Below are 24,550 nucleotides of genomic sequence, written 5' to 3' on the forward strand. Positions count from 1 at the left end.
TATGAATCCTACTTGGTTGTGGTGTATTATTTTTTGGATATGATGCCAAATTCTGTTGGTTAGAATTTTGTTGAGAATTGTTACATCCATATTCATGAAAGATATCGGTCTGTAATTTTCTTTTTTGATGGCATCTTTGCGTAGTTTTGGTATCAGGGTTATGCTGGCTTCATAGAATGAATTCGGAAGTGTTGCTTCCTTTTCTATATTCTGAAATAGATTGAGTAGTACTGGTACAAGCTCTTCTTTGAATGTTTGGTGGAATTCTCCAGTGAAGTCATCTGGGCTAGGGGTTTTTTTGTTGGGATTTTTTTTTTTTTATTATTATTACCTTTTCAATCTCTTCTCTTGTTATGGGTCTCTTCAGATTTTCTACATCACTTTGTAATAGTTTGGTTAGGTAGTGTGTTTCTAGAAATTTATACATTTCCTCTAGGTTTTCAAATTTATTGGAGTATAGTTTCTCATAATACTCTGTTATGATCCTTTTTATTTCAGTTGGGTCTGTTGTAATGTCCCCCATTTCATTTGTTATCTGGGTTATTTGCGTCCTCTCATGTTTTTCTTTGTCATTGTGGCCAGTGGTTTGTCAATTTTGTTGATTCTTTCAAAAAACCAACTTTTCATTTTGTTGATTCTTTCTATTGCTTTTCTATTCACTATTTCATTTATTTTGCTCTGATCTTTATTATTTTCTTTCTTCCAGTGGCTGTGGGCTTTTTTTGCTGTTCTCTTTGTTTGTTTGAGTTGTGTAGTTAATGTTTTGATTTTGTCGGTTTCTTTTGTGATGTGTGCATCTATTGCTATAAATTGTCCTCTGAGGATTGCCTTTGCTGTGTCCCAAATGTTTTGGTATGATGTGTTTTCATTCTCATTTGTTTCTAGGAATTTTTTTAATTCCATTTCTGATTTCTTCTGTTACCCAGTGGTTTGTAAGTAGATTGTTATTCATTTTCCATATAGCTGATTTTTTTTCCTTGCTCTTTCTGTTGTTAATTTCTACCTTGATGACATTGTGGTCAGTGAAGATAATTTGTATTATCTCAGCATTGTGGAGCTTGTTGAAGATTGCTCTGTGGCCTAAGATGTGGTTTGTTCTGGAGAACGTCCCATGTGCATTGGAAAAGAATATGTACTTCACAGCTGTTGGGTGGAGTGTTCTATATATGTCTATGAGGTCAATTTGGCTTATTGTGCCCTTTAGGTCTTCTGTATCTTTGCTGAGTTTCTTTTTAGATGTTCTGTCCTTTACCAAGAGTGGTGTGTTGAAGTCTCCTACTATTATTGTAGAACTGTCAATTTCTCTTTTCAGTGCTGTTAGAGTTTGTTTTATATATTTTGCAGCCCCGTTATTGGGTGTGTAGATGTTTATTATTGTTATATCTTCATTATGGATTGTCTCCTTAATCATTATATAGTGTCCTTCTATTGTCTTTTATGGTGGATTTTTTTTTAAACTTTGTTTTATTTGAGATTAGTATTGCCACTCCTGCTCTTTTTTGGTAGTTGTTAGCTTGATATATTTTTTTCCATCCTTTGATTTTTAATAAAATTACGTGTTTGTTTCTAAGGTGTGTCTCTTGTAGACAGCATATTGATGGATCCTGTTTTTTTATCCATTCTGTCACTCTCCATCTCTTCATGGGTGCATTTAGGCCATTTACATTCAGTGTAATTATTGATAGGTGTGAGTTTATTACTGTCATTTTGTAGTACTTTTTTTTGTGGTGCTGATGTTTTCTTTGTTCTTCTTACTCTCCTGTGCTGAATTCCTGTTGTTTGTTGATTTTTTTTTCATTTCTTTTGTTTTTGTAGATTTTTTTTTTTTTACTGAAACTTTATGTTTTTCCTCTTTATTTTTATGAGTAGGTTTGTTAACTTTCTTTGTGGTTACCGTGAAATTTACCCTTATCTTTCTAAGTTTAAAGCAGTCTATTATTACTTGGTATCACCTTGCCTTCCTCTCTGTTAGAAGGTTCTATATCTACACCGTTTATTCCTTCTTTTATTGTTCTGATGTTGTGATTTACAGATTAGCTGCTCTTATTTCCTGTTGTATTCCCTGTTGTATTGGATAGTCCTTGAGAGTTCATTTCCTACATTGGTCTGGCTAGTTCGATCCTGAGTGCTAGATTCAGCCTGTGAGCTGATGCTGTTTGTTCTCAGATCGAAGGAGTCCGTTTAATAATTCTTGTAAGTTTGGTTTGGTGTTTACATATTCCCTTATTTTCTGTTTATCTGGAAATGTCCTAATATCACCATCAAATTTAACAAGAGTTTTGCAGGATATATTATTCTTCGCTGGCAATTTTTTGTTTCAGGGTTTTATATATGTCATCCAATTGCCTTCTTGCCTGCATGGTTTCTGCCGAATAATCTGAGCTTAGTCTTATTGTTTCTACTCTGTATGTGACTTTTTGTTTTTCTCGAGCTGCTCTCAGGATTCTTTGTTTGTCTTTGGTTTTAGCGAGTGTGATTGTGATATGTCTTGGTGATTTTCTTTTGGGATCTATCCTATATGGGGTTCGTTGAGCTTCTTGGATGGCCAGCTTTTCATCTTTCATAATATTGAGGATGTTTTATGTCAGCAGTTCTTCAGTGATCCTCTTTGTGTTTACTGTTTTCTCCCCTTGTTCTGGAAGTCCGATCATGCACACATTTTTGCTTCTTATTGTATCCCACATAATCTCAGAGTCTATTCATTTTTCTTCATTCTTTTGTCTGATTTTTCCTCAAACAGGGTTGTATCCAAGTGTTTGTCTTCAGTTTCGCTGATCCTGTCTTCCACCATTACAAACCTGCTCCTCAGCCCTTCTACGACAGTATCCATTTCTGAAATCTTGTTGTTTGTCTTTTGGATTTCTAACTGTTGTTTTTGTATGATTTCTAATTGTGAATTCATTTTAGTGTTTTGTTCCTGCATTATTTTCCTGAATTCTTCCATTTTTTGTCTGTATTTTCCATTAATTTGTCTACCTTTTCCATGAATTTATCTATTTTATCCTCATTTTTGTCTGCTTTTTGCTTCAACTCTTGGATAGCTTTGAATATTAGAGACTTAAACCCCGTATCAGGTAGTTCTAGTGTCTTTTCTTCTACTGGAAAGTCATCTGGTGTTTTATTTTGGACGCCTACCGGAACCATCCTGTCTTGTTTTTGTAAATGTTTTGATATTGTCTGCTGTCTTTGGTAGGTATTTTTCTTGTTTATTTATTGTAGATTTGTTTGTTTCATCCTGTTTTTTTGTTTTATTTGGCTGCGTCTGAGCAGGCGGGCTGTGTGTTCTTTGTTGTTTGCTCATCTGTGGGCACAATACTTTTCACCTCCTTCTCCAATTCGCAGGGTCAGTTGCTGAGAAATGGTACAGCAGGGCAGGTCTAGCTGAATAAAAGTTTCTGGGATGGATTGTTTGCGGCACTTACTCCGACCACCAGGGCAGGCCGGTAATCTGTGCAGTGCAGGTTACAGTAGGTCATGCCTGGGCTACTTGGTGGTGTGATGTTCAGCACACGGTGCAGGTAGGCAGGATGGAGGAGGAAGATTGTGATGTGTGGACCTAAGATGGGTATTGGAGAGAGAGGAGAGAGGAACAGGAGTCGAAAGGATGGAAGCAAAGAAATAAGAGTGCTAGGGGAGCTTGCCGTTGGTGTGGAGATATGAGAGAGTATGAAATGGAGAAAAACAAAAAGGAGAAGAAGAAGAAAAAAGAAAAGAAAAAAATGAATAAACAATTATTAGAAAGAAAAAAGAAAAGCTTCCAGGGATCCCATTGGTGTGGCTCCAAGGTCTGGGTAAGTTCCCTCCAGGCCGTGAAGTACAGCCTGGCTAGAAGCCATGGAGGTGCCACTCAGCACCAGGTATTTAGTTGACAGGAAGAGCAGGAAAGTGTAGAGAGATGAGAAACTGAGTAATGAAGAAAGGGAAAAAGAGGGAAAAGAAAACGAAACAAACGGTAAAAAAAAAAAGAGCAAGAAAACCCCCCAAAAAAACAGAAGAAAAAAAAAAGCTCAAAAAACAAGAAAAAAGAAATGTCCCCAGGGATCCCTCTGCATGTCTGTGCAAACTGAGGGGGCAGGTCCCAAGCCGCATAGTACTGCTTGGCTAGAATGGGCTCCCAGTTGGAGAAAAGAAAAAGAAAACAAAGAATTCAAAAGAAACAAAAAAAGCTCTGGGATCCCACCAGCGTGTCAGCATGGGCCGGGAAGCTATCTCACATTCGAGCAGCATTTCACAGCCTTTCAGGAAGAAGCAAAGATGGTGCACGGAGCCAGGTATTTGAGAGAAAGTGGTGAGAGGTAAGGAAGAAATATAAAGAGCAGAAAAAAGCAACACCATCAGCCAACAAATGGCACTTAAGGATCCAGCCAGTGCGGACGGGTGGAATCCAAGCGACACCAGGGTGAAGCTGGTGCTTCCCGGCAAAGAGACTGTGGCTGTAGGAAGCAGAGAAGGCCAAGTGGGGGTGAAGAAGGGTGGGGGTTGGGGAAGCTTATGTCGCTAGTTACCAGTTGTTCTGTCTCCTGCTGGAAGCTCCGTGAAGCTGCTTTCTTGTACCCTACCCCTTGTTTGCTGGTCTCTGATAGGAGTCCAAGATGGTGGATCCAGGCTGTGTCAGCTGATAGGGAACCTCTGCATGTATGTGTCCTCTCTTTGTGTTCTCTGTCAGTTTCTTTTCCCATTCTGTGCTTGGCTGAGTTCTTTATCGCTTCATTTGATGCTTAGTGTTTCAGGATTGCCGTTTTCTTTGTTTGGCTGAGTTTTTCAGATCTTTGCTGTGGAGGTACGGTGTGGTGCTTCTGCCTATAATGCCATGTTGCCCGGAAGTCTGGTGTAACCTTTTTGAAGAACAATTTGGTAATATGTATCAGTATTTAAAATGTTATGATTTTTGATCCAACATTTCCATGTCCAGGAATTCATTCTACAGAAATAGTGATAGATACTCAGATGTTTGCACGTTATTTGCAATAGGAAAATAATAGAAACAATGTAAATGGCTAACCATTAGAAAATCAGTTAACAGTTTAGTGTATACCAATACAGAAGCATACTAGGAAGACTTGAGAAAGATTAGTAGATCTGTAAGTGGATATGGAATGATTACTAAAATACATTGATTAAGATACAAATGAAGTATAGCATGATAATGTGTATGGGCTTATATATGTAAAAAAAAATTGCTACCAGATTGACTCGTGGCAATCCTACGTGTGTCAGAGTAGAACTGTGCTCCATAGGGTTTTCAGTGACTGATTTTTCAAAAGTTGATGGCCAGGCCTTTTCTTCGAGGTGCCTCTGGGTGACTTGAACTTCCAACTTTTCGCTTACCAGCTGAGCACATTAACCATTTTTACCATACAGGGATTCCGTGTGCTTACATAGTCATATACAGTTTATAGAAGGCTAGGTGAGAAACAGTTAAGAGAGCCTCTGGGAAGGGGATCCAGAAGAATGAAGCTCCGGGGAGACTTGTTTAAAAGCTTTTATTCTGTGCAAGTATTGCTGTTTTAATTAAAACATTTGATGATGGTTTGATACACATTATTTAAAAGTTTGGACTGCTAGGTTTACTCAGTTTCCACAGTATTGTTAGAAGGCTAGAACACTTTAAATTCTCATCAGTTGGCCTCAGCTTTTTTCCAGGTTGGTGGCTTTTTACAATACTCTCTGATCACATTTAGGTGTTTTACTGTTAACGCTGTTCTTTTTCTGAAATTTTGTTTTTGAACAGTCTTTTGTTTATGACTTGTAAAAGTTCTCCAGAGAACTGAAGCTCCAAATGCTTGGTTTCAGACTTCTGCTTTTCAAGATCTTTCTAACTGTGTAATCTTTTTTTTTGTACTATGTTTTAAACTGATCTGAAATTCTAATCTTAGATGTCACAATTCTGTAATTTTTGCTTTTTTTGTTTTTCTTCAAAGAGTTACTGGAAATTCTTTTTGGCGTTTTAGAACTTTCCAGAGTCGATTCTTAACACACAGATTTACTACTGGGTAGTAGGAAAGGTAGTATAGTGTCTAGAATTTGGGGGTAGAAGTCAAGTGTATGGGTTAGAAATCTGCCTTTTTCCTTGGTAGATATATGAGGACTTTCCTCTTCTGTAAGGCAGAAATAATTATACTTAGCTTGTGAACTTATTAAGGGTTAAATAATATATGAAATATGCTTAGCAAGTATTTGATAGGTAATAAGTACTCTTTTCCCTCCTACATCACCCGTCTTCCACCTTTTCCCACCTAGGTGAGGATGACTGGTAGAGCATGAAGAAAGGTATGTACCTTTCTGCTTTTCAGGTAGAGCTGACTTCATAAGTCATAGCAATGTTAGCCTTTGTCCCTGCATTTCCTGCTCTTATCAGAGAGCCTCTGGTTTCCTTCTAGGTAGATGTCTCTGCTGACCCTCAATAAGAAACTCCAAGGAAGGTTGCTGAAGCTTTCCTTTTTCTAGTTTCTTGTAGCACCCAGAACTGACTTTTGATGATATGATCGTTTTAGGTACATATGTAAATACAGTTCAGTAAGTTTCTTGAGGGAGTATTTTTCATAAGGGGGATTATGTCTGGGTCTCAGTTTGCTGGTTTAGTAAATAAGCAGTGACATGAAGAGTCATTTCAGGCTCCTTTTTTTCTTTGCTTACAGGGATGTTCTATAGAGCCTCCACAGACACCCTATTCATGAATTTCTGAGGTCCTGATGCTCTGTGTATTATTCTTTTGGTGTTAATGAGTGCTTCTTTTCCTGCCATCTGTTTTATATGCTGTGCTGCCGTCTGTATATTTTGCCACCAGAATCCTCCTTCAGGTTTAGAAGGCAGTTAATGATCCATGGTTAAAATAAGAGAATGTGCTTCAGTACAATAATGATAATAAAAGCTGCCCTTTGAGCAGTTCGAATCCACCAAGCCACTCCTTGAAAATCCTATGGAGCAGTTCTACTCTGCCCTATAGGGTTGCTATGAGTCAGAATTGAGTCGATGGGAACAGGTTTGTTTGTTTTGTTTTTGGTATAGCAGTATAAAACGTTTTCATATGCGTTTGAGATGCACCACAGTCCTCGATGTGATTGATGTTGGTATTAATATGCAGAATAGGGGCAGTAATAGCAACAGTAACAGTAGTTGTAGTATTAGCAGTGGTTATTGTATGCATGAGAAAGAGCTCCATGTTGTTCCTTCCGTAGGGCATTCACCCATATCATTCTCTGAGCTATACCAGTGGTGACACTGCCACAGATTCTCCGGTGCATGTTGGACGTTCGGGGATGCCACTAAAGGAGAGTCCAAGGAAGGAGAGTCTACTCAGCTACCTGACTGGAAGCTTCCCAAGCTTACACAATCTCTTGGAAGGGACTCCCCAGAGAAGTAGTACAGCTGTGAAAAGTAGCTCTCTAACGAGAACAGGTACATCCTCTAGATTTGACAATAATAACTTTTATCTAGATACTATAGTTTGGTTGTACAACTAATCTTTCATATTACACGTTATCTGTGAGAAAATATTTTGGGTAGTTGTTATTGTGTTTGTAACATTCCAGTGTCTTCATACCTTTAGTGTGCATTTTTAAATGGCAACATTGGCATTACTGTCAACCAATGTGTGGTGTGAGATGTCTAGACCAGCCAACACTGAAATTATCTTTATTAATGCCTTTAATATCCAAATATCAACATCATGCAGTGAGATTTTGAAAATATCTAGACAAGCACTTTAACCTGACTTTTCAAAAATAATTGTTTTCTGCTCCTTAGTACATGCTCAATAAACCTTTACTTTCAGGAAATACAGTGGCCACTGATATGTTATCTGAACATCCTTTGCTATCTGAACCATCATCTGTGAGCTTCTATAATTGGATGTCAAATGCTGTGGGTAATCGAGGAAGTGTGGTACAAGAATCTCCTGTTACAAAGTCGGGCCACAATAGTCTTCCAACAGGTATTGAGTTAACACATTATTTTGTTTAACTGTATAAGACCAAACCCTATTTGCCGTCGAGTCGATTTTGACTCATAGTGACTCTGTAAGACAGAGTAGCCCTGCCGCATAGGTTTCCAAGGAGCAGCTGGTGGATTCAAACTGCTAATCTTTTGGTTAGCAGCTGTGAGCTGTATAAGGGGCACGTGTATGGTTCTGGAAAAATCCTATTTTTCAGAAGATGGTTAAAAACCTAAAATGTTTTTTTAAACGTTTTAGTTACTGTGTAGTTGAGATGGACCAATTTATGAAATACTTCTGATAATATTTCATTTAAGAGAGTAGAAAACAGTCACTCCGTGTTCCTACTCATTGCTGTTGAGTCAATTCTGACTCACAGCGACCCTATAGGACAGAGTAGAACTGCCCCACAGGGTTTCCAAGGGGCACATGGTAGGTTCAAACTGCTGACCTTTTGGTTAGCAGCCATAGCTGTTAACTACTATGCCATAAGGGTTTCCCCGTGTTCCTAAGGAAAGATAAATATGGCAAATATGAGATCGTATATGAATTAAAGAGTTGCAAGCCTCCACTTAATGTGATCGGTTTAATTTTTAAAACACCAAAAGGAGATAAATGAATAAATGTAAAGTGTAATTCCCACATCATGAACCTACAATACAAAAATACTTTCAAATTATCCAAATTCCTCTGGCCCATGATAACTAGCATTTTTGCTTTCTTTATAGTTACTTAACAAATAATTAATTCTAGGAGGTACTAAGAGAAAATAAGATTCCTGCCCTCAAGATGAGAGACAAATGAGGGCCTTTTATTCATTTTAAAAGAATATGTGTAAGTGGAAAGGAGACTGACAGGGAGTTCACCAAAGTAGTAACAGTGGTTCTCCCCAGACTTTTAGTGGACACACCCTTTCTTTCTCTTCTTTTTCTATTAAAAAATTTTATCAGTTTATTTTTGTTGCATAGAATCTATAGAAGATAGAAAGATGATGTTTCCACTAACTCTCTTTACCTTCCTGTTACTAGTCTCACTACTCGGAGAGTATATAGAGTTTAAATTTCAAGAGAACCAGAAAGGAACAGCTTCTCTTTATCATGGGCCCTTTGCCTAGAGAGGTAAAAGGTAAAGGGAGTACAGAGGAAAGGAATAGAGACATTTCATTTTTGTTCTGTCTCAGGAAAACATAGTTGGGAAGAAATTTGTATGTGTGGTTCTGTGACACCTATGGCTTTTGCCCTGCGACTGTCTGAACTCTGTTCCCCAGTGTGAAGCTGATGGAACGTAAAATGCTTCTCAAAGATCTCCTGGCCGTATAATTCTACATGTGGACTGACTGACTCTAACATAGACTTGATGTATGAGGATGGCTGGTGTTTTCTGAAAATTTAGTTTACTTTCATTTTCATTAAATATATCGTGTCTGAAAATAGTGTACAAGTACTAAATTTTTTTTCTATTCAATATAAGTGGTCTGGTTATGGTACTACAGTACAGGCTTCACAAATTTATCTCGCTGTGCTATTTTAAGTTGTTTCTATTGCCCAATAATTTACATTTTATTCTTGAAAATTTACTCTGGTAGGTGTTGCACCCAATCTTCCTACAATACCCTCAGCCTCAGATTTCAACACTGTCTTGTCTAGTGACCAGAATACTTTGGATGGGACACATTCTCAGCATAGCACTAGTCAGGATGATGTGGCAGGTGTAGAGGAAGCAAACCAGGGGTTTCCTGCTGTTCAGCTTGCTGATGCACAGGTAAGCCACCCCCTTTTTCCTAATTGTATTAATACCTCAGTAGCAGTACTTAGCAATGGAACCTTTAAGCAGTATGCATCTTGGAATTCTAGTGAAGATGTTGATTCTTTGCCTATCTGCCTAAAACCTTCATGCAAAGAAAGGGGAGCCTTTAAAAAGTGCATAGGTTAATGTGCATGCAAACCAGCATTTAAAAATGTTACATATAACATTTAAAACAATAGATAGGTTAATTATAAATACAAATTAAGCATGTGTAGATGCTCATTATAGGAAGGTGACATTTAGTTTCTTGTCATATATAGTAACATTTTTCTTATTTGGAGATACAGATTAGCAAACAGGACTAGAAAGATAAATCCACTCTTATCACGTAGTCTTTAAGCTATGTTAAGACTTTGTTGAGTGAGCAATGGGGAAGAGTTGAAGATTTTAGAGCAGAAGAATCAAGACTAGAAATCTATGTGTAGAATTATTATGTGGGTAGCAATGGGTTGAATGAATTGAAGCAGAGAAACTAGCGGTGGAAAGAAGAGATGGTTTATTGAAATTATTCAAACAAGTGGTAATGAAGCTCTAAGCTTAGGTGGTTGTGGCTCTGATAAGATCAAGGAGAAATGTAGAAAGTGAGGGGGGAATCTTTGAAGCTTATTTTTTTGTTTGAGTGATCAGAAGGCAAGTGGGAGAGTGGGACTTGATAGAGTGAAAGGTGGGTATTGGTGTTACTTTTTTCAGGATGTGAAAGGTTTGAGCATATTTACATACTTATGAGGAATTAGAAAGGTCGCAATCAGAAAAATAGGAAAGAATGACTAACTGAAAGAGCAAGATTCTTAAATGAGAAGTTTTAGAATTTAGAGTTAACTATAGAGAGATGCTTTAGACAAAAAGTAAAGACAGTTCATAACTATAGAGGTAAGTTTGCAATTTTCTCTGGCAGTAGGAGGCAGTTCATCTGTTAAAAATGCATCAAGCACTTTTGAAGTTTCCTGAGATTTACTTCTCCAATACGTTGGAGTAGTTTTTAGGGACTTTTTAAAAAAAGAATGGGAAAAGAAAATAAATTGTCTATATAGTAGTAAGTTTATTGTGTTTATTAGCATTTAATGCACGTTTTTAGAGATAAGTATATTATTTTTTATATAAACCAAACCAAACCCATTGCTGTTGAGTAGATTCTGACTCATAGCGACCCTATAGGACAGAGTAGAACTGCCCCATAGGGTTTCCAAGGAGCAGCTGGTGGATTCGAGCTGTTGACCTTTTGGTTAGCAGCCAAGCTCTTAACCACTGTTTTACCAGGGCTCCGTTTTATATATATGACTCTAAAATTTACCTGGAATATGAATATTAAATAACAAAATGTGTAAGGTGATTTAGAAATGTTTAAATGTTTGCATAAATGGGAAAGAGCCTACCACAAGCCCTCAAAAGGATTGCCAAATACTGCTGAGGCTCCGGTTAAGGGTTTAAATTAGTGTTGAAATACCAGCAAATGCAAGTATGTCATTTCTTCTCATTGTCCTTAGCAGCTCAGCCGTAGGAATAGAAGAGAATTGAGCCAAAACAGATGTAGTAAGGAAAATGAGGTGAAAAGATGGAATATAGAGTCTAAGAAGATGCTGAAATGGAGTTTAAACCAAGATTGTGGGAAACAAGGAAGTCACATAACTTTGGGTCTGAAATGTTGATTGGGTCATCTGAATGGCCAGTGAAGCCATTCAAGATGATAAATTGGGATAGAACAGAAAAAGAAGAGAGTGAGTCAGGAACCCCAGTCCCCAGTAGGTATGAATGATTAACCAGGACATATAGATAGATAACAGAGTTGAAGAAAGATGGAAGATGGTTTGAGCCTTGAAGGAGAGTTTTTCCACTGGGATGAAAGAGCAAATCTCAGAAAGAGTAAACCCAGTGATATGTGTGCCAAGCAAACGCAAGGGAGAGAAAACGCCTCCCTAAGATTCTAGTCTAGAGTAAAATCGTTTGAATTGTCTCATTTTAGGCCTTCAGACATTCACAAGAGTGACCCTTTTTCCCAAGCACAAGCAAATGGAGATGACCTAGAGACAATTGAAAGTATGGTCGTAGATCTCATTACACAAATGGTGTGTGTCCATTTATATAGGATTTTTTGAGCCTCAAGAAAGGATTACTAAGGCAGAATGTATAGTGGAAGAGTTTGAGGGGGACTGAGGAAAACATTGGATAACATCTGTATTTGGGATATGTGGGGAAGAAGAGGAACCATGCAGCAGAGAATGAGTAGCCAAAGTGATAATCGTGATCCACTGTTCAACACATGTAACTGCTTCTGTTTGGTTAACTCTTAGTGACTGGGAAATTCAGTTAATTAGAGATTTAGTTAACTAGAGTAATGTATTCCATAAGCATATATGTTCCAAAAATGTAAAGGAAATTGTCAGAAAGTAAATGTTAAAAGACTGTTATAAGCAAGTGATACTATTTGAAAGTAGGCCAGATATTTATAATAAAACGTTTGAAAAATTTTTATATTAAAACAGGAAGTTAATGACCCACTGTGTGAACCTAATATGCTATATTTTTATGGAAACATGGTATTTATACCTTTTTAAAAGCAAAAAGTAGAATGATTTGATAATTTCATTTTCCTTGTTTGTTCACTCAAGCAGGGTCAAGGAATCTTTGTCCTTATGATTAATTTTAAGATGAGTGACCCATAATAGATTTTCTCAAATACTGTTGAAATTTTAAGTAAGATTAAACAAACAAACCCGTTGCCATTGAGTCAATTCCGACTCATAGCGACCCTATAGGTAAGAGTAGAACTGCCCCATCGGGTTTCCAGGGAGCAGCTGGTGGATTCAAACTGCTGACCTTTTAGTTAGCAGCCAAGCTCTTAACCACTGCACCACCAGGGCTCCTTAAGTAAGATTATAGCATATTTACTATATGAGACCTTTTTTTGCTTCACAATATAGTAATAATATGTACTAAGGTACAGTAAGAAAAAAGCCATAGTAAATGATGAATTATAAATTGAGCTAATATGAACGTTTTATGTCTTTTAGGTTGTTTTCAAACCTCTTCTGAGTCATACAGGGATCCAGTCACAGGATGCAATGCCACTCTGCTACCGAATGTACTTTGGGGAACACCTTTCATTTTCAGGGACTTTGGACTGCCTCAGAGCAGATATTGTGGATTCAGACACAGCCAAAGAGAGAAAAGGCAAAAGAGCAAGAAGGTATCTTTTATGCTTTTATGCAAAATTTTATACAAAGGTTATGATAACTCTTTTGTTTTTTAACGTTGCTTTCTTCTAATCCTAATGAAAAGATAACTTTAATATCTTAATGAGAAGGCAGTTCCATTTAATAAAAGTAGTAGCCACATTTTCTTATTCATAACCTGATGATTTTATCAAGGGATTACAAGGCCTATTTTAGGCTATTTTTATACCATGTTAGCACATGAGGGTCATCCAAGGTATATATATATGTTGTATACATGTATATGTATTGATATATGCACTCAGCATTTACTTACTTTACTGTTATAGTAGTTGAATTTTTAGGGATTTATGGATTGTAATATTTTACATTTTTATTTAGAATTTATTCTAGCCTCCTTTTTTGAGGTTTGTATTAGGATAGCAGTCATATTGAGAGTTTAGCCATCAGGAACAAATACTCAGGAATGCTAAATGTAGAAAGATAAAAGTTAAGGACAATCTTTTACTGCCATTCTTTCTTGCCATGGATAGGTCTTTAGTTTCTTTATTGCCTGCATGGGAAATAATATGCCCAATAACAGGATTTAACTAATCTTTTGGGAAATTGGAATTTCACTTTGGGTCTTCCTTAAGTATGTTGGAATAGTTGGATGTGGACGTACGTAGCACTGTGACAGGAGAATTCTGCAACATTCTTAGTTTCATCCTACTTTTGCTTTTACAAAGTGGCAAGTTAAAAGAAGAATGAGCTTGTGTTCAATATATAGTTAAATGTATTTTTCACTTGAAATGTTGTGTTTAAAATTTTAAATGATTCCACAAAATTAGTTTTTATAAAAATTCATGATAATTATTCATATAAGATAGCTTTCTTATTTTTTTTTTTTTTTTAACTTCTAAATACCTGAGGATTTTCTAATGAGACAGGAACATGGAAATTGCATTGTCTTTTCTATTACATACAGGTAGTCGTTACTTTTTACAAAGTGTAGGATTATAAAAAATGGCTGTGCAAGCTGAAACCATGCAGAGTGATCTTAATAATCAATGGAAGAATTATGATTGTTCCATGACCTTTACAAATATTGTCAAAACATTAAAAACGTCCTTACTGTTGATTGTAAATATTTAGTGAAATGAAAAAGATGGTTAAACTAATTTTTTTTTTTTTAGTACTGTATAATTTAAAACATTAGAAACATTGAGAATTATAGTGTTTTCTTCTTTGTAAACCACTTACTGAAATGTCGTATTCCTTTCTAAGTATGGATTGGCTTCCAGCATTTTATCATTTGTGCTTTCTATGTCATGAAATAGTGTTGAGAGTTCCTTTACTATGAGATTTGTTGCCAGCATCACTTCTTTTGAGATATCTTTAACCTTTTTATCACAACCACTTTCTTCATTTATATTAATAAGCTTGCCTTCACTGAGTTCTCCTTGCTTCATATACAGAGTCTCTCACACAGCAGAAGTGTCAACATTTCCATGATCAGCTTTTTCTTCTGACTCCATTTACGTTCAATTGAATTTCACTTCCAGCATTTTCACTTTTTGTTTTTTTGCTATGGTTTAATATATGTTGGGCAGTTCCCTTTTTTCATTATCTGTTTTTGTAGGTTGCCACGTGGTTTTATCACTGGGAGACAAAGAAGCAGCACAACTACGTGCTTTGCTGTCTGTGCATGAACTGAATAGCAAATGCACATTGACCAATCACCAACAGACTTTGAAAGAAGTGACATAATTGGCCACTGTGCATCTGTTATTTACAGAGTGATTTGTGGACTGAAGAATTAGCAGAGAAATTTGTACCTTATGCAGTTACAGTAAATTTTATTTACCTTGTAATTGAAATTTGACCCGTGTTGTTGGGGGACTAATGTTTAACTAAACCCTAGTAACTGCAGTTCACTCATATTTGAACCATGCAAATCCAGACACCAAAACATTTAATAGCTGTATTCACTCCCTATTTACAGCTGAAAGATCTGAGCTAAACTTTTATTTCTGTTTGCACTTTCTTTATCTCTCTACATGTACTTACATATACATACATACAAACAGACAATATATGTATCTTCAAATATGTAATTATATGTATTATATATTTATATATAAGTGTGTGTATGTGTAATTAGATTATAGTTACGGCCTGCTTATTGGCCTACTAAATGCCATGTAATAATGCCACAAGCTAGACCTTCATCTGTTTACATTTCCCTTTTTATGTTCCTGGATAACTTTTTTGAGTGACTTCCTGAATTTACTGAATTTAGTGTTGCTGATCTTGACATTCCTTTTAATTTTTCCACTGATATCACAGCAGCTCTGAGTGTTCCACATTCTTACTTCTAACTCATGCTTAGCTTTCATTTCTCAAATATCCCGTAATTCCATCTTAAACCCTTTTATTTAGAGATCTTTGCCACACCATATTTTTCTTGGGCATTAATTTTAATCTTTTGTGGCTTTTTTTTTTTTTTTTCGGTAGCATATTGTTCATTCTGTTAATTATTGTATAAACATGCATGACTTTTCAACTAGACTGTAAAGCCAGGACAGTTATTAAATCATTTTGCATAGGGTCTGACATGTAACTTCTCATAAATACTAGTTTCCTCACCTCTTTGTTATCTTCAATCAAAATAATTGCACATATGATAGACTTAAAACATTTTTTTTAATTTAAATTTTAACTTTTGGCTCTAGAGTGCCTATGTCAGCTCCTCACCTGCCTGGCTACTGTTGCCCTAAATGGCTGCTTCATCATGTAGCAGATTTTTTTTTTTCCTTTTCCTAAATTGCCTCTCTTTAAGACTTCCTTACCTCCCTTACATGTTTTAGATTCTTATTTTTGCTTAAAGGCTGTTTCAATCTTTTTTGAGTCTTCTCTCTTTTATCTGTTCTAATCCTAAAAATCTAGTTTTTTTTTTTCTCTGACTGTATGCTTACCATTGATTGTAGGCTTCCTGTGAATTTATGCATTTTCATGAATTACGCTACAATGTGTGGTTTTTTTTTTTAGTAAATAATAGCTACTAATTTTCATTTAGGAATTACTGTTCTGTAATTATAAATTATTTAAGTTAAATTGAAAACATCAGGCAGCTTCTGATTTCTTTGATAGAAAAAAATGCCAGCATTTAATTTTACTTATATGGCTGTACATTCATATTATACATGGAAAGAGAGGAAAAAATGCTTTTTTAAAGTTTTGGTGCTTGAGACTTACTGTTATTATTATTGTTCATTGATTTATGGAAAGCTGAGACATTTTTGTTTTTATATAAAAATTGACTATAGTATTCTTACCATGAAAATCTTTAATAAACAGGAAGATTTACCAAAATCTGAGAAATAATTTTGTATATATGCCTTTAAGTTTTTTTGACTATGTATCTCATATTTATTTTAATTGCTTTCTTTATTACTTCCAACATAGCAAAGTATGCCATGAGGTTTTCATTTCTTATAGAAAATAAAGTTATATAAAATATGAAGAAATTAAATATGTGGCTTGTAAAGGAGGGAGGGGATAGTTAAGGGAGGTTGCTTAAGTTTAGTATCAATAAGGACTCTGTAAGAAGAGCACAGGGCTCGTAATTCAAGAAAATTCAGGTTTGAAAATGTTCAAGCATCAATTAAATAGCCACTTGACAGATATGTTGTAGAAGGAATTTATCAGTTTAAGGGTTGACCTAGATGACTTTCTTTAAAGTACCTTCTAATTCTTTCTCACCAATGAGCTTGTTAAACACTGCTCTTAGTTAAGTCAATTAACTTTGCTAAGCCATCTTGCTTGCCTTGAATACTCAAAGGGTTATATGATAGAAATTAAAGCACTCTACAAATATTAGGTAGTATTATGACCTCTGTCGTATTACCATAGGGGGGGTGTACCATAGGGATGGCAAGAAAAATAGTTTTATCACTTCACTGAAATAATTTCTTAACGTAAGAAGACTGATTTGAAAGCTAGGTTAGTCAGTTCCAGGGTAAGATCAAGAAGGAAGACTTAAGGGCCAGCTTCCAGCTTAAAAAAAGGCTGTCCTAATAAAAAAGCGTATTCTACTTGATCTCTTAACTTGAAATTATTTAAATGGATTGTAACGTTATTTCAGCTTGGGGATTATTTTGCTTATGAATTAATAAAGATCGTGCACTTCTGGAAAAAAGTAAAACCTTCTTTTCTTTTTGTATTATTAGGCAGGGCCATGTAAATCTTCCTCCACTTGAGTTCAAACCAGCATTAATGTTGGAAACCTTTAGCATCAGTGCTGTTGTAATGGAAAAGTCAGTGTGCACCCCTCAGAACTCTACCAGCGCTCTTTCTTTTCATGATCTCAACAAGCGTTATTACAGTACCTTCCACTGCAACTTTACTATTTCCTGTCAGTCAATAAGCCAGCATGTAGATATGGCTTTGGTTCGTCTTATTCATCAGTTTAGTACAATGATAGATGACATCAAAGCGACTCAGACTGATATTAAACTCAGCAGATATACAGCTGGATCAGCTTCCCCAACACCTACGTTCAAAACTAGAAAACACCGTGATTTTCGCTCATCTGACTTCAGTCGCAGTTCTAGAGGAAGTCTGAATGGTGGCAGTAGAGTAAATAATGCAAAGAACAAAAGGACCAACAATGAGAATAACAAAAAGGAATCACGAAACAAAAATTCATTAGGAAGATCTGAAAGAAGAACTTCAAAAGTGTCTAGGAAAGGCTCAAAGGATGTGGTGGATCACATGACTATCCATATGGATGACTCAGATTCAATTACTGTGTCAGAGCAAAGTGAGCCTTCAGCCGAGTGCTGGCAGAACATGTATAAGTTGCTTAACTTCTACTCACTTATCTCTGACCCAACAGGAATATTGGAAAAATCTTCAGAAACATTTGGGCCAGCAGGTAACATTTAAAACATTTCCATGTTTTAAAATTTTCTGTTTAGAATAACAATAATAATTTTAAAAGTTAGCAGGCTGTTGATCATGTTTTCCTACTGTTGTAAGTGGATAATTAAAAAGCACAAAAATTGGCAATCACCAAGTGGAGAAAATAGTAATACCATTCAGATGTTCTGCCCCTCCATTTCCCATCCTCCCATACCCTTCCATAGCACTTCAAGAATTCAGATAGACTTGATTTCAAATATCTGACTCTACTATTTACTCTCAGTAGAACCTCGGGAGAATGTTGAAAACATTTTAAAATCATTTTGGTGAGGAAGAAGAGGAAGTGAGATGGTTGGGAATATGTAGGAAAGAAAAGTAAAATGATTTTTAGAATGTTCTTCTCTTTTACAGTTTCCATATCTAAACTTGTATATTTTTAATGCACAGGTGTTCGGAGTCCTGTAGAACCAACATGTAAAGTCGTTTTTGAGAATGAGCAAGACAACAACAGTTTGACTAAGCCACAGAGGAAACGTAGCTTGGTTACTTCTGAACCTCAGCATGTTACTCTGATAGTGTTTGGCATTGGCATGGTGAATCGCACACACCTGGAGGCAGACATTGGTGGGCTAACAATGGAATCGGAACTGAAGAGAATCCATGGCAGTTTCACCCTTAAGGAAAAAATGAAAGGTATGATGACTCTAGTACTGTAGAGCTGCTTTTCTGGGGGAAAAAAAAAATGCCATGTCTTCAAAATTCCTACTTCGGCAATTTTTCTTCAGAAAATGAGGCCTTTCAGATTCCAGAGTAGAGTGCCAAGAGACTTGAATATAATTGAAGATCAGTAAATTATGAAGCAGTTTTGATATTTAATGAAAATTTTCAGGTACATAAAGATCTAGCTAATGTACCTAATGTCCTGTGGCACTTATTCTTTAACTCTCTTTTGATAACCATTTATGAGTTGGAATCGATTCGACGGCAAGGAGTTGTTGATTTGTAGTAAGATGTCAGGGACCCCTGGTGGCATAGTGGTTAAGCGCTCAGCTGTTAACTGAAAAGTTGAACCCTTCAGCCTCTGTGTGTGAGGGAGAAAGATGTGTCAGTCTGCTTCCATCAAGAAACAGAGGCCTTGGAAACCCTATGGAGCACTTCTGCTCTTCTCTGTAGGGTCGCTATCAGTTGGAATAGATCTGATGGTAACAAATTTAGTTTTTTGTTCTTTATTTTTATTTTTTTGGTTTAGTAAGATGTCTGATATCTGAAAATTTCACCAAAATAATGAAATATGTAAAATGTTTGCTTTGCTTTATTACTATCATAGAGATCTCATAATCCAGTATTCACTTTAGTATCTTTATTAAAAGAAGTCATTTCAGTGGATATAAAATGTCATAGGTTAACCAAAATGTACCATATATCTTGAATATGTTCATGCAAGCTATGGCATTTCATCAAATCCAAGACATCATCAATTTGAAGATGCACCATTATTTTATTCATCCCAGTTTCAGAGATGTTAAAATAAAAAATAAGTGCTTCTTAGAATCAGTGGATACAATTCTTATACTTTGAGTTAGGCTAATTTAAAAACTGTTAGCAAAGAAGACTTTAGAAACTGAGCAGCAGTATGAAAGTGAAGTTACAGGAATTCACTTGCAACTATAAGTCTTTAATACCAGTGTCTCCTGTTGCCTGTGAAAAGGAAACTGTAAATCACTGTGTTTTTATTATTAACTTTATGATTGCCGAATATGTAAAATTTAATCAAAAGTTGTTTTGAACCTATTTTTTATTACGTACCCTTATTTTTGTGCCCTGAACATTTATTTACTCAAAAACTAATTTTAAATTTAAAAAAAAATCATATTATTACAGAAGTTTCTCTCAACAAATTAGATGAATTATAAATTATTAAAAAATCTAAACATATCCTTTACTCTCAGAAATATAGGCAAAAGACATAAACAATACATAAGAAATTCAGATGGCTAAGTTGACATAAAATTTGCTCAGCCTCACTGGTTAAAATAATAATAAAAAAAAAGTTATCCATTTCTTCATCTGTTGGTTTAACAACGATTAAGAACAACAATGGCAAGTTTTGGTGAGGATGAGGAGAAGGGACATTTTCATTCACTTCTAAATTGTTATAAATTGGTTTAACCTTCATGAAGGTTAATTTAATAGTTTTTATTAATAGTCTTTAAAGCACATGTATCTTTTGACTCAGCAATTCCAGGTCTACATACCTAGGAAAGGAAATAATCAGAATTGTGTGAAAAGATGTCTGTACAAAGAAGTAGCCAAGTGTCAGCGTTAAGGAATTGGTTAAATGTCCATATAATAGTTTACAATGTAGCCGTTAAAAAAATCATGTTGCAGAATTTATTAATATGGAAAAAAGTTTATATTGCTAAATGAAAAAGTAACGGAAAAATAATATGTGTGATTTGATTGGACTTTTGTAAATAATAAAAATATTTATTTTGTATCCTCTGTTAAAATAACAGGTCCTAATATGGACCAAGAGTGCTAGTTTATGTGATTTCTTTTTTCTTGTTCTTTCAAACGGTTTGAATTTCCCAAGTGTTCTGTCCTGAGGAAGTATTACTTCTGAGATTTTACATGCCGTTAGGCTATTTAATGCTTGAATGGCATACTAAACTGCATATTCAGCATTATTCCAATTTTTACTTATAACGTGTGTATATATACATGCAAAGAAATAAAAAAAGCTTCAAGGAAATTTTTTTAAAAAGTAGTTTTGAAATAAGTTTAACAAAGTTTATTGTAACTTTAAAATTATCTTTTGTTACTGAATTATTATAAATGAAATACAGTTTTAATACGAAACACATTTATCTTATTATTCAGAACTCAAATAATTATTTTTCTTCTCACTCTTAAGATGTTTTACATCAAAAGATGACCGAGACATGTGCCACTGCTCACATTGGTGGGGTTAATATTGTGCTGCTTGAAGGGATTACACCAAATATACAGTAAGTGTGTTGATTTTTATTATTTTCTCATACTTGTTTTAGTTTTATAGGAAACTTAAACTCTTTGGATGAATCCATACCTGCTCAGTTTTGAGGTTTATACACATAATGTTCGCACTACTGAGATTCTGTCATTAAGGATATCACCAAATATAATGTTTTTAGAGGAATGTGTTTATTCCTTTCTAAAATTTGTTAAAAATGATTATGGTACAAATTTCAGTTTGACATAGAAGATGCAAAAACTCAATTCAGGTACTTAAGTAAAGCAAAATTATAGGAAGAGAATATAGACATCTCTCAATTTTGTATTAACAAATCACTACTCATTTTTATGCTGAGTTTCAAAACTTTCTCTTGCTATTTGACTGTTTAAAGAATTTAGCAAAAAGATCTATGAAATGTGAAATCTTTCTAATACTATAGGTAGGACTTATATAGTGAGTTTAAAAAAAAAAAAAACCCAGTTGCTGTTGAATCAATCCTGACTCATAGCGACCTTATGTATGTCAGAGTAGGACTGTGCTCCATAGGGTTTTCAATGGCTGATTTTTTTTTTCAGAAGTAGATGGCCAGGCCTTTCTTTCCAGGTGCTTCTGGCCAGGCATGCTACCTGTTTGTACCACCCAGGGACTCCATAGTGAGTTTACCATGTTGTTGTCGTAAGTTGTTGTTGAGTCGATCCTGACTCATGGAGACTCCGCCCCCCCCACCATGTGTGCAGAGTAGAACTGGCCTGTATGGTTTTCAATGCTGTGACCTTTCAAAGACAGATCAGCAGACCTGTCTTCCAAGGCACCTTTGGGTGGGTTTGAACCTCCAACCTTTGTACTATATATATACTGATATTCAGATCATTATCTGTTGTCAGTACATTTAATTATTTGACTTTGTTCATACACTTCATACACTTCCTTTCGGTGGAGCAGTTTTATGTTCTAACTACAAAATGTGTTTTAACAATTTAGGCCAAATTTTAAGAATTTGCTCATTCTTAATATTACAAATAGTTAATGTTGCACTATATAGTCCTGTAAAACATCCATCATGCCAAATACCCAACTAACTAGAGGTTTGGTTCAGCACTATAAAAATTAAATATTAATCATAGATTGACTAAGAATTATGATCAGTTAGTTACAGCTCTAGTCACAATATTTTAAAAATCTGGATAATGTGATAGCTGTCCTAGGGAACATTTCTTGAAATGAATATTTGTTAATGGGCTAGAGCTTTCTGCAATGAATTTTGTTAGAATCAGTATTCAGAGAGCCCAGTATTCTCAAAATTTCCTGGAGAGCATCTCTGGTTTAAGCTTTGCTGGGGTAATTTGGACTTGTGAGTCTAGAACCAAAGTGAGTATATTTCATAACGACTGCCTATAGTCCAGATCACAATTCCTAAGCAGTTGTTTCAAGACAGACCAGAAATTGCAATGGTTGTGAGAGACAAGATCTTTCTCTGTTCATTCAAGACAGCGAGGGGATATTATTATATAATAATTACACTTTTTCAGTGTGCCTACATAGTAGCCTTACATAGATTATTTAATCCTTACAACAGTTCTGTGAACTGGGTGGTTTTATCTGCACTTTACAGAACAATAAGTTGAGATTTGGAAAGATCAAAATATTTGCCTAAAATGCTTAAAATCATACAATCAGTAATAAGAGGTGCCAGAATTTGCACTTTTACTCCTTCCGTCTCACCATGATGCTTCTGCAGAAAGTCATCACAGACATTGTGTTCCCTGAGTCCTTCAGTGACTAAACCTGAAGCACCATGGTTACATGGACCTATTCAAAAATAAAATAAATTCTTCAGATGTCCCGTGTGTTTTATTCTATAAATGCTCATTTCAGAACATTAAGAGACTTCTTATCTCCATTATCTCTTGTCTTTTAAGACAGGGGCTTCAAATGGTCTCTAAACTTGCAAAACGTAATAGTTATAAGACAGAATTTAAAAAAAAATTACATATTTATTACCCAGGCAAAGATCCCATAACTGTTTTATTTTAAAAATTAAAGGTATTGATTCCCAACCTGTCAAACTCTGTTTATGTTAAGATTTCCTGGATTTATTCTTTAGCTTTTCATTTCCAATTTCAATCAAAAGGAAAATGAATTAGAAAATAGTTTAAAAGGTACTTTAAGGAAAAAAATGGGAAATTAGAAAAGCTTTCCAGATGATTGCCAGTGACTGACTTATGCACGAATGTTTATTTGCTTCCTTTTTGTTTTCCTGCTTTCTCTTCAATCTTCATCTGTAGACTGGAGGATTTTCCTACATCTCCTACAAGCACAGCCAAACAAGAGTTTCTGTATGTCATACTGTTCTTTTTCATAGATTTGTAATTAACATATTATTGAGTTTTAAAAAAAACGAATATTTAGATTATCTGCATGGCTGTGAATATGTGTAGTTAGCTATTATTTTATAGCTTTAATATAGTTCCTGTTATAAATTAAAGCTTACTGGTATGCATGAGAGACACACAGGTAACGACTGCCTTTTTTGGTAATTCATCTGTTGTTTTATAGCTGAAAGATTATAATACTTTAGTTGTGTATTGTGCGTTTTTATTTATGTTACTGTTAAATTTTCTATTATCAAAAACATGATAATGATAATAGAAGCTAAAAAAGCTCCACTTTGCAAACGAGTGTTCACTAATTGCAAAAATAATTATTAAAACACTAGTTAATATAAGAAAACATCTGGACATTTCAACCATATAATTCTGTTTTTTTTTAAGATAGTGTTCACTGGCCTATTGATAGACCTTATATATAGCTTTTACTATGTACACGTTTATATTTTGAGCTGCTTGATTTGACCCATTGTATATCTGACATTTTGTGATAGTAAGCTGTACTCAGGTGCTATTTTTAAATATTCATCAGATGAGTCTGTTACCATGACAAATTTATATATTACTTAACACTTATTCTCTGGACATTTTCTATAAAATTTGAGTATGTGGAACAGATAGATCTGTATATTATACTGTATGCTGATAAGATAACCCGACTTGCTAGGATTTGTTTAATTGTGTAGAGATAACAGGCTATAAACAAAATATCTTAATTAACAACCCTTTGTTGGGATTGCCTGTGATCTAATATCACTTTATCGGCCAACTGAAAGTACTAAGAAGGAATAACTGTACTAATATTAAACTAGAGAATTGAATGTTTTCTGGAAACAACTTCTCTACATTTTTGCCATCCCAGGTGTAGAAAAAAAAAACATCTAATTCTATTTCAGTAGTTGAAGTAGCTAGAGATTTACTGTTTTTTTCCTTTTCATCACTGAGTTCTCTGGATATATAACAAATAAATATTGATAGTGTAATTGCCAAAAGGAAAGGGGAGGTTCAGTGATTTAAAAGTTGACTAACACATGATCACAACACTCCCCCTCCCCCCATTGCTGGATTTTCTGGCAAAACTGAATTGAGGCAGGCAACATAGGCTAGGGCGCATAAATTACTGTACTTCCTCTCCCTGCCTCTAAATGTTGGGGCCTGCATGGTCGAGTAGGTGGAGTGGGGTGGAGATAGAGGTAGAGATAATGAGGCCTCAAAGCAAGCCCTGAAATCATTCACTGAACCTGTATGGACAGGGATGGCTGGCCTGCCTCTAAGGCCCTACTCCCTGGACTCAGGATGTAAAAGAAGGTGGGAGAAGGCCCTGGCCTGCCTCTAAGGCCCTACTCCCTGGACT

General features: G+C 35.4%; 1 protein-coding gene across 10 annotated transcripts in view; it reads left to right on the top strand.

The window, feature by feature from the left end:
• Positions 1-24,550, top strand: part of BLTP1 (bridge-like lipid transfer protein family member 1) — a 249,850-nt gene that overhangs the window by 153,415 nt on the left and 71,885 nt on the right. For 9 of the 10 annotated variants that reach the window (XM_023741142.1, XM_023741148.1, XM_023741141.1 and 6 more), the window contains 8 exons: positions 7,179-7,398; positions 7,775-7,933; positions 9,519-9,694; positions 12,748-12,923; positions 17,121-17,827; positions 18,262-18,507; positions 20,729-20,822; positions 23,095-23,145. In XM_023741142.1, coding sequence (XP_023596910.1) covers positions 7,179-7,398; positions 7,775-7,933; positions 9,519-9,694; positions 12,748-12,923; positions 17,121-17,827; positions 18,262-18,507; positions 20,729-20,822; positions 23,095-23,145 — 1,829 coding nt within the window. The remainder of the gene's footprint in view (positions 1-7,178; positions 7,399-7,774; positions 7,934-9,518; positions 9,695-12,747; positions 12,924-17,120; positions 17,828-18,261; positions 18,508-20,728; positions 20,823-23,094; positions 23,146-24,550) is intronic. The other variant, XM_023741144.1, reaches the window with a different exon arrangement.

The sequence above is a fragment of the Trichechus manatus genome, unplaced genomic scaffold (genome assembly GCF_000243295.1).
Source record: "Trichechus manatus latirostris isolate Lorelei unplaced genomic scaffold, TriManLat1.0 scaffold00174, whole genome shotgun sequence".
NCBI lineage: Eukaryota > Metazoa > Chordata > Mammalia > Sirenia > Trichechidae > Trichechus > Trichechus manatus.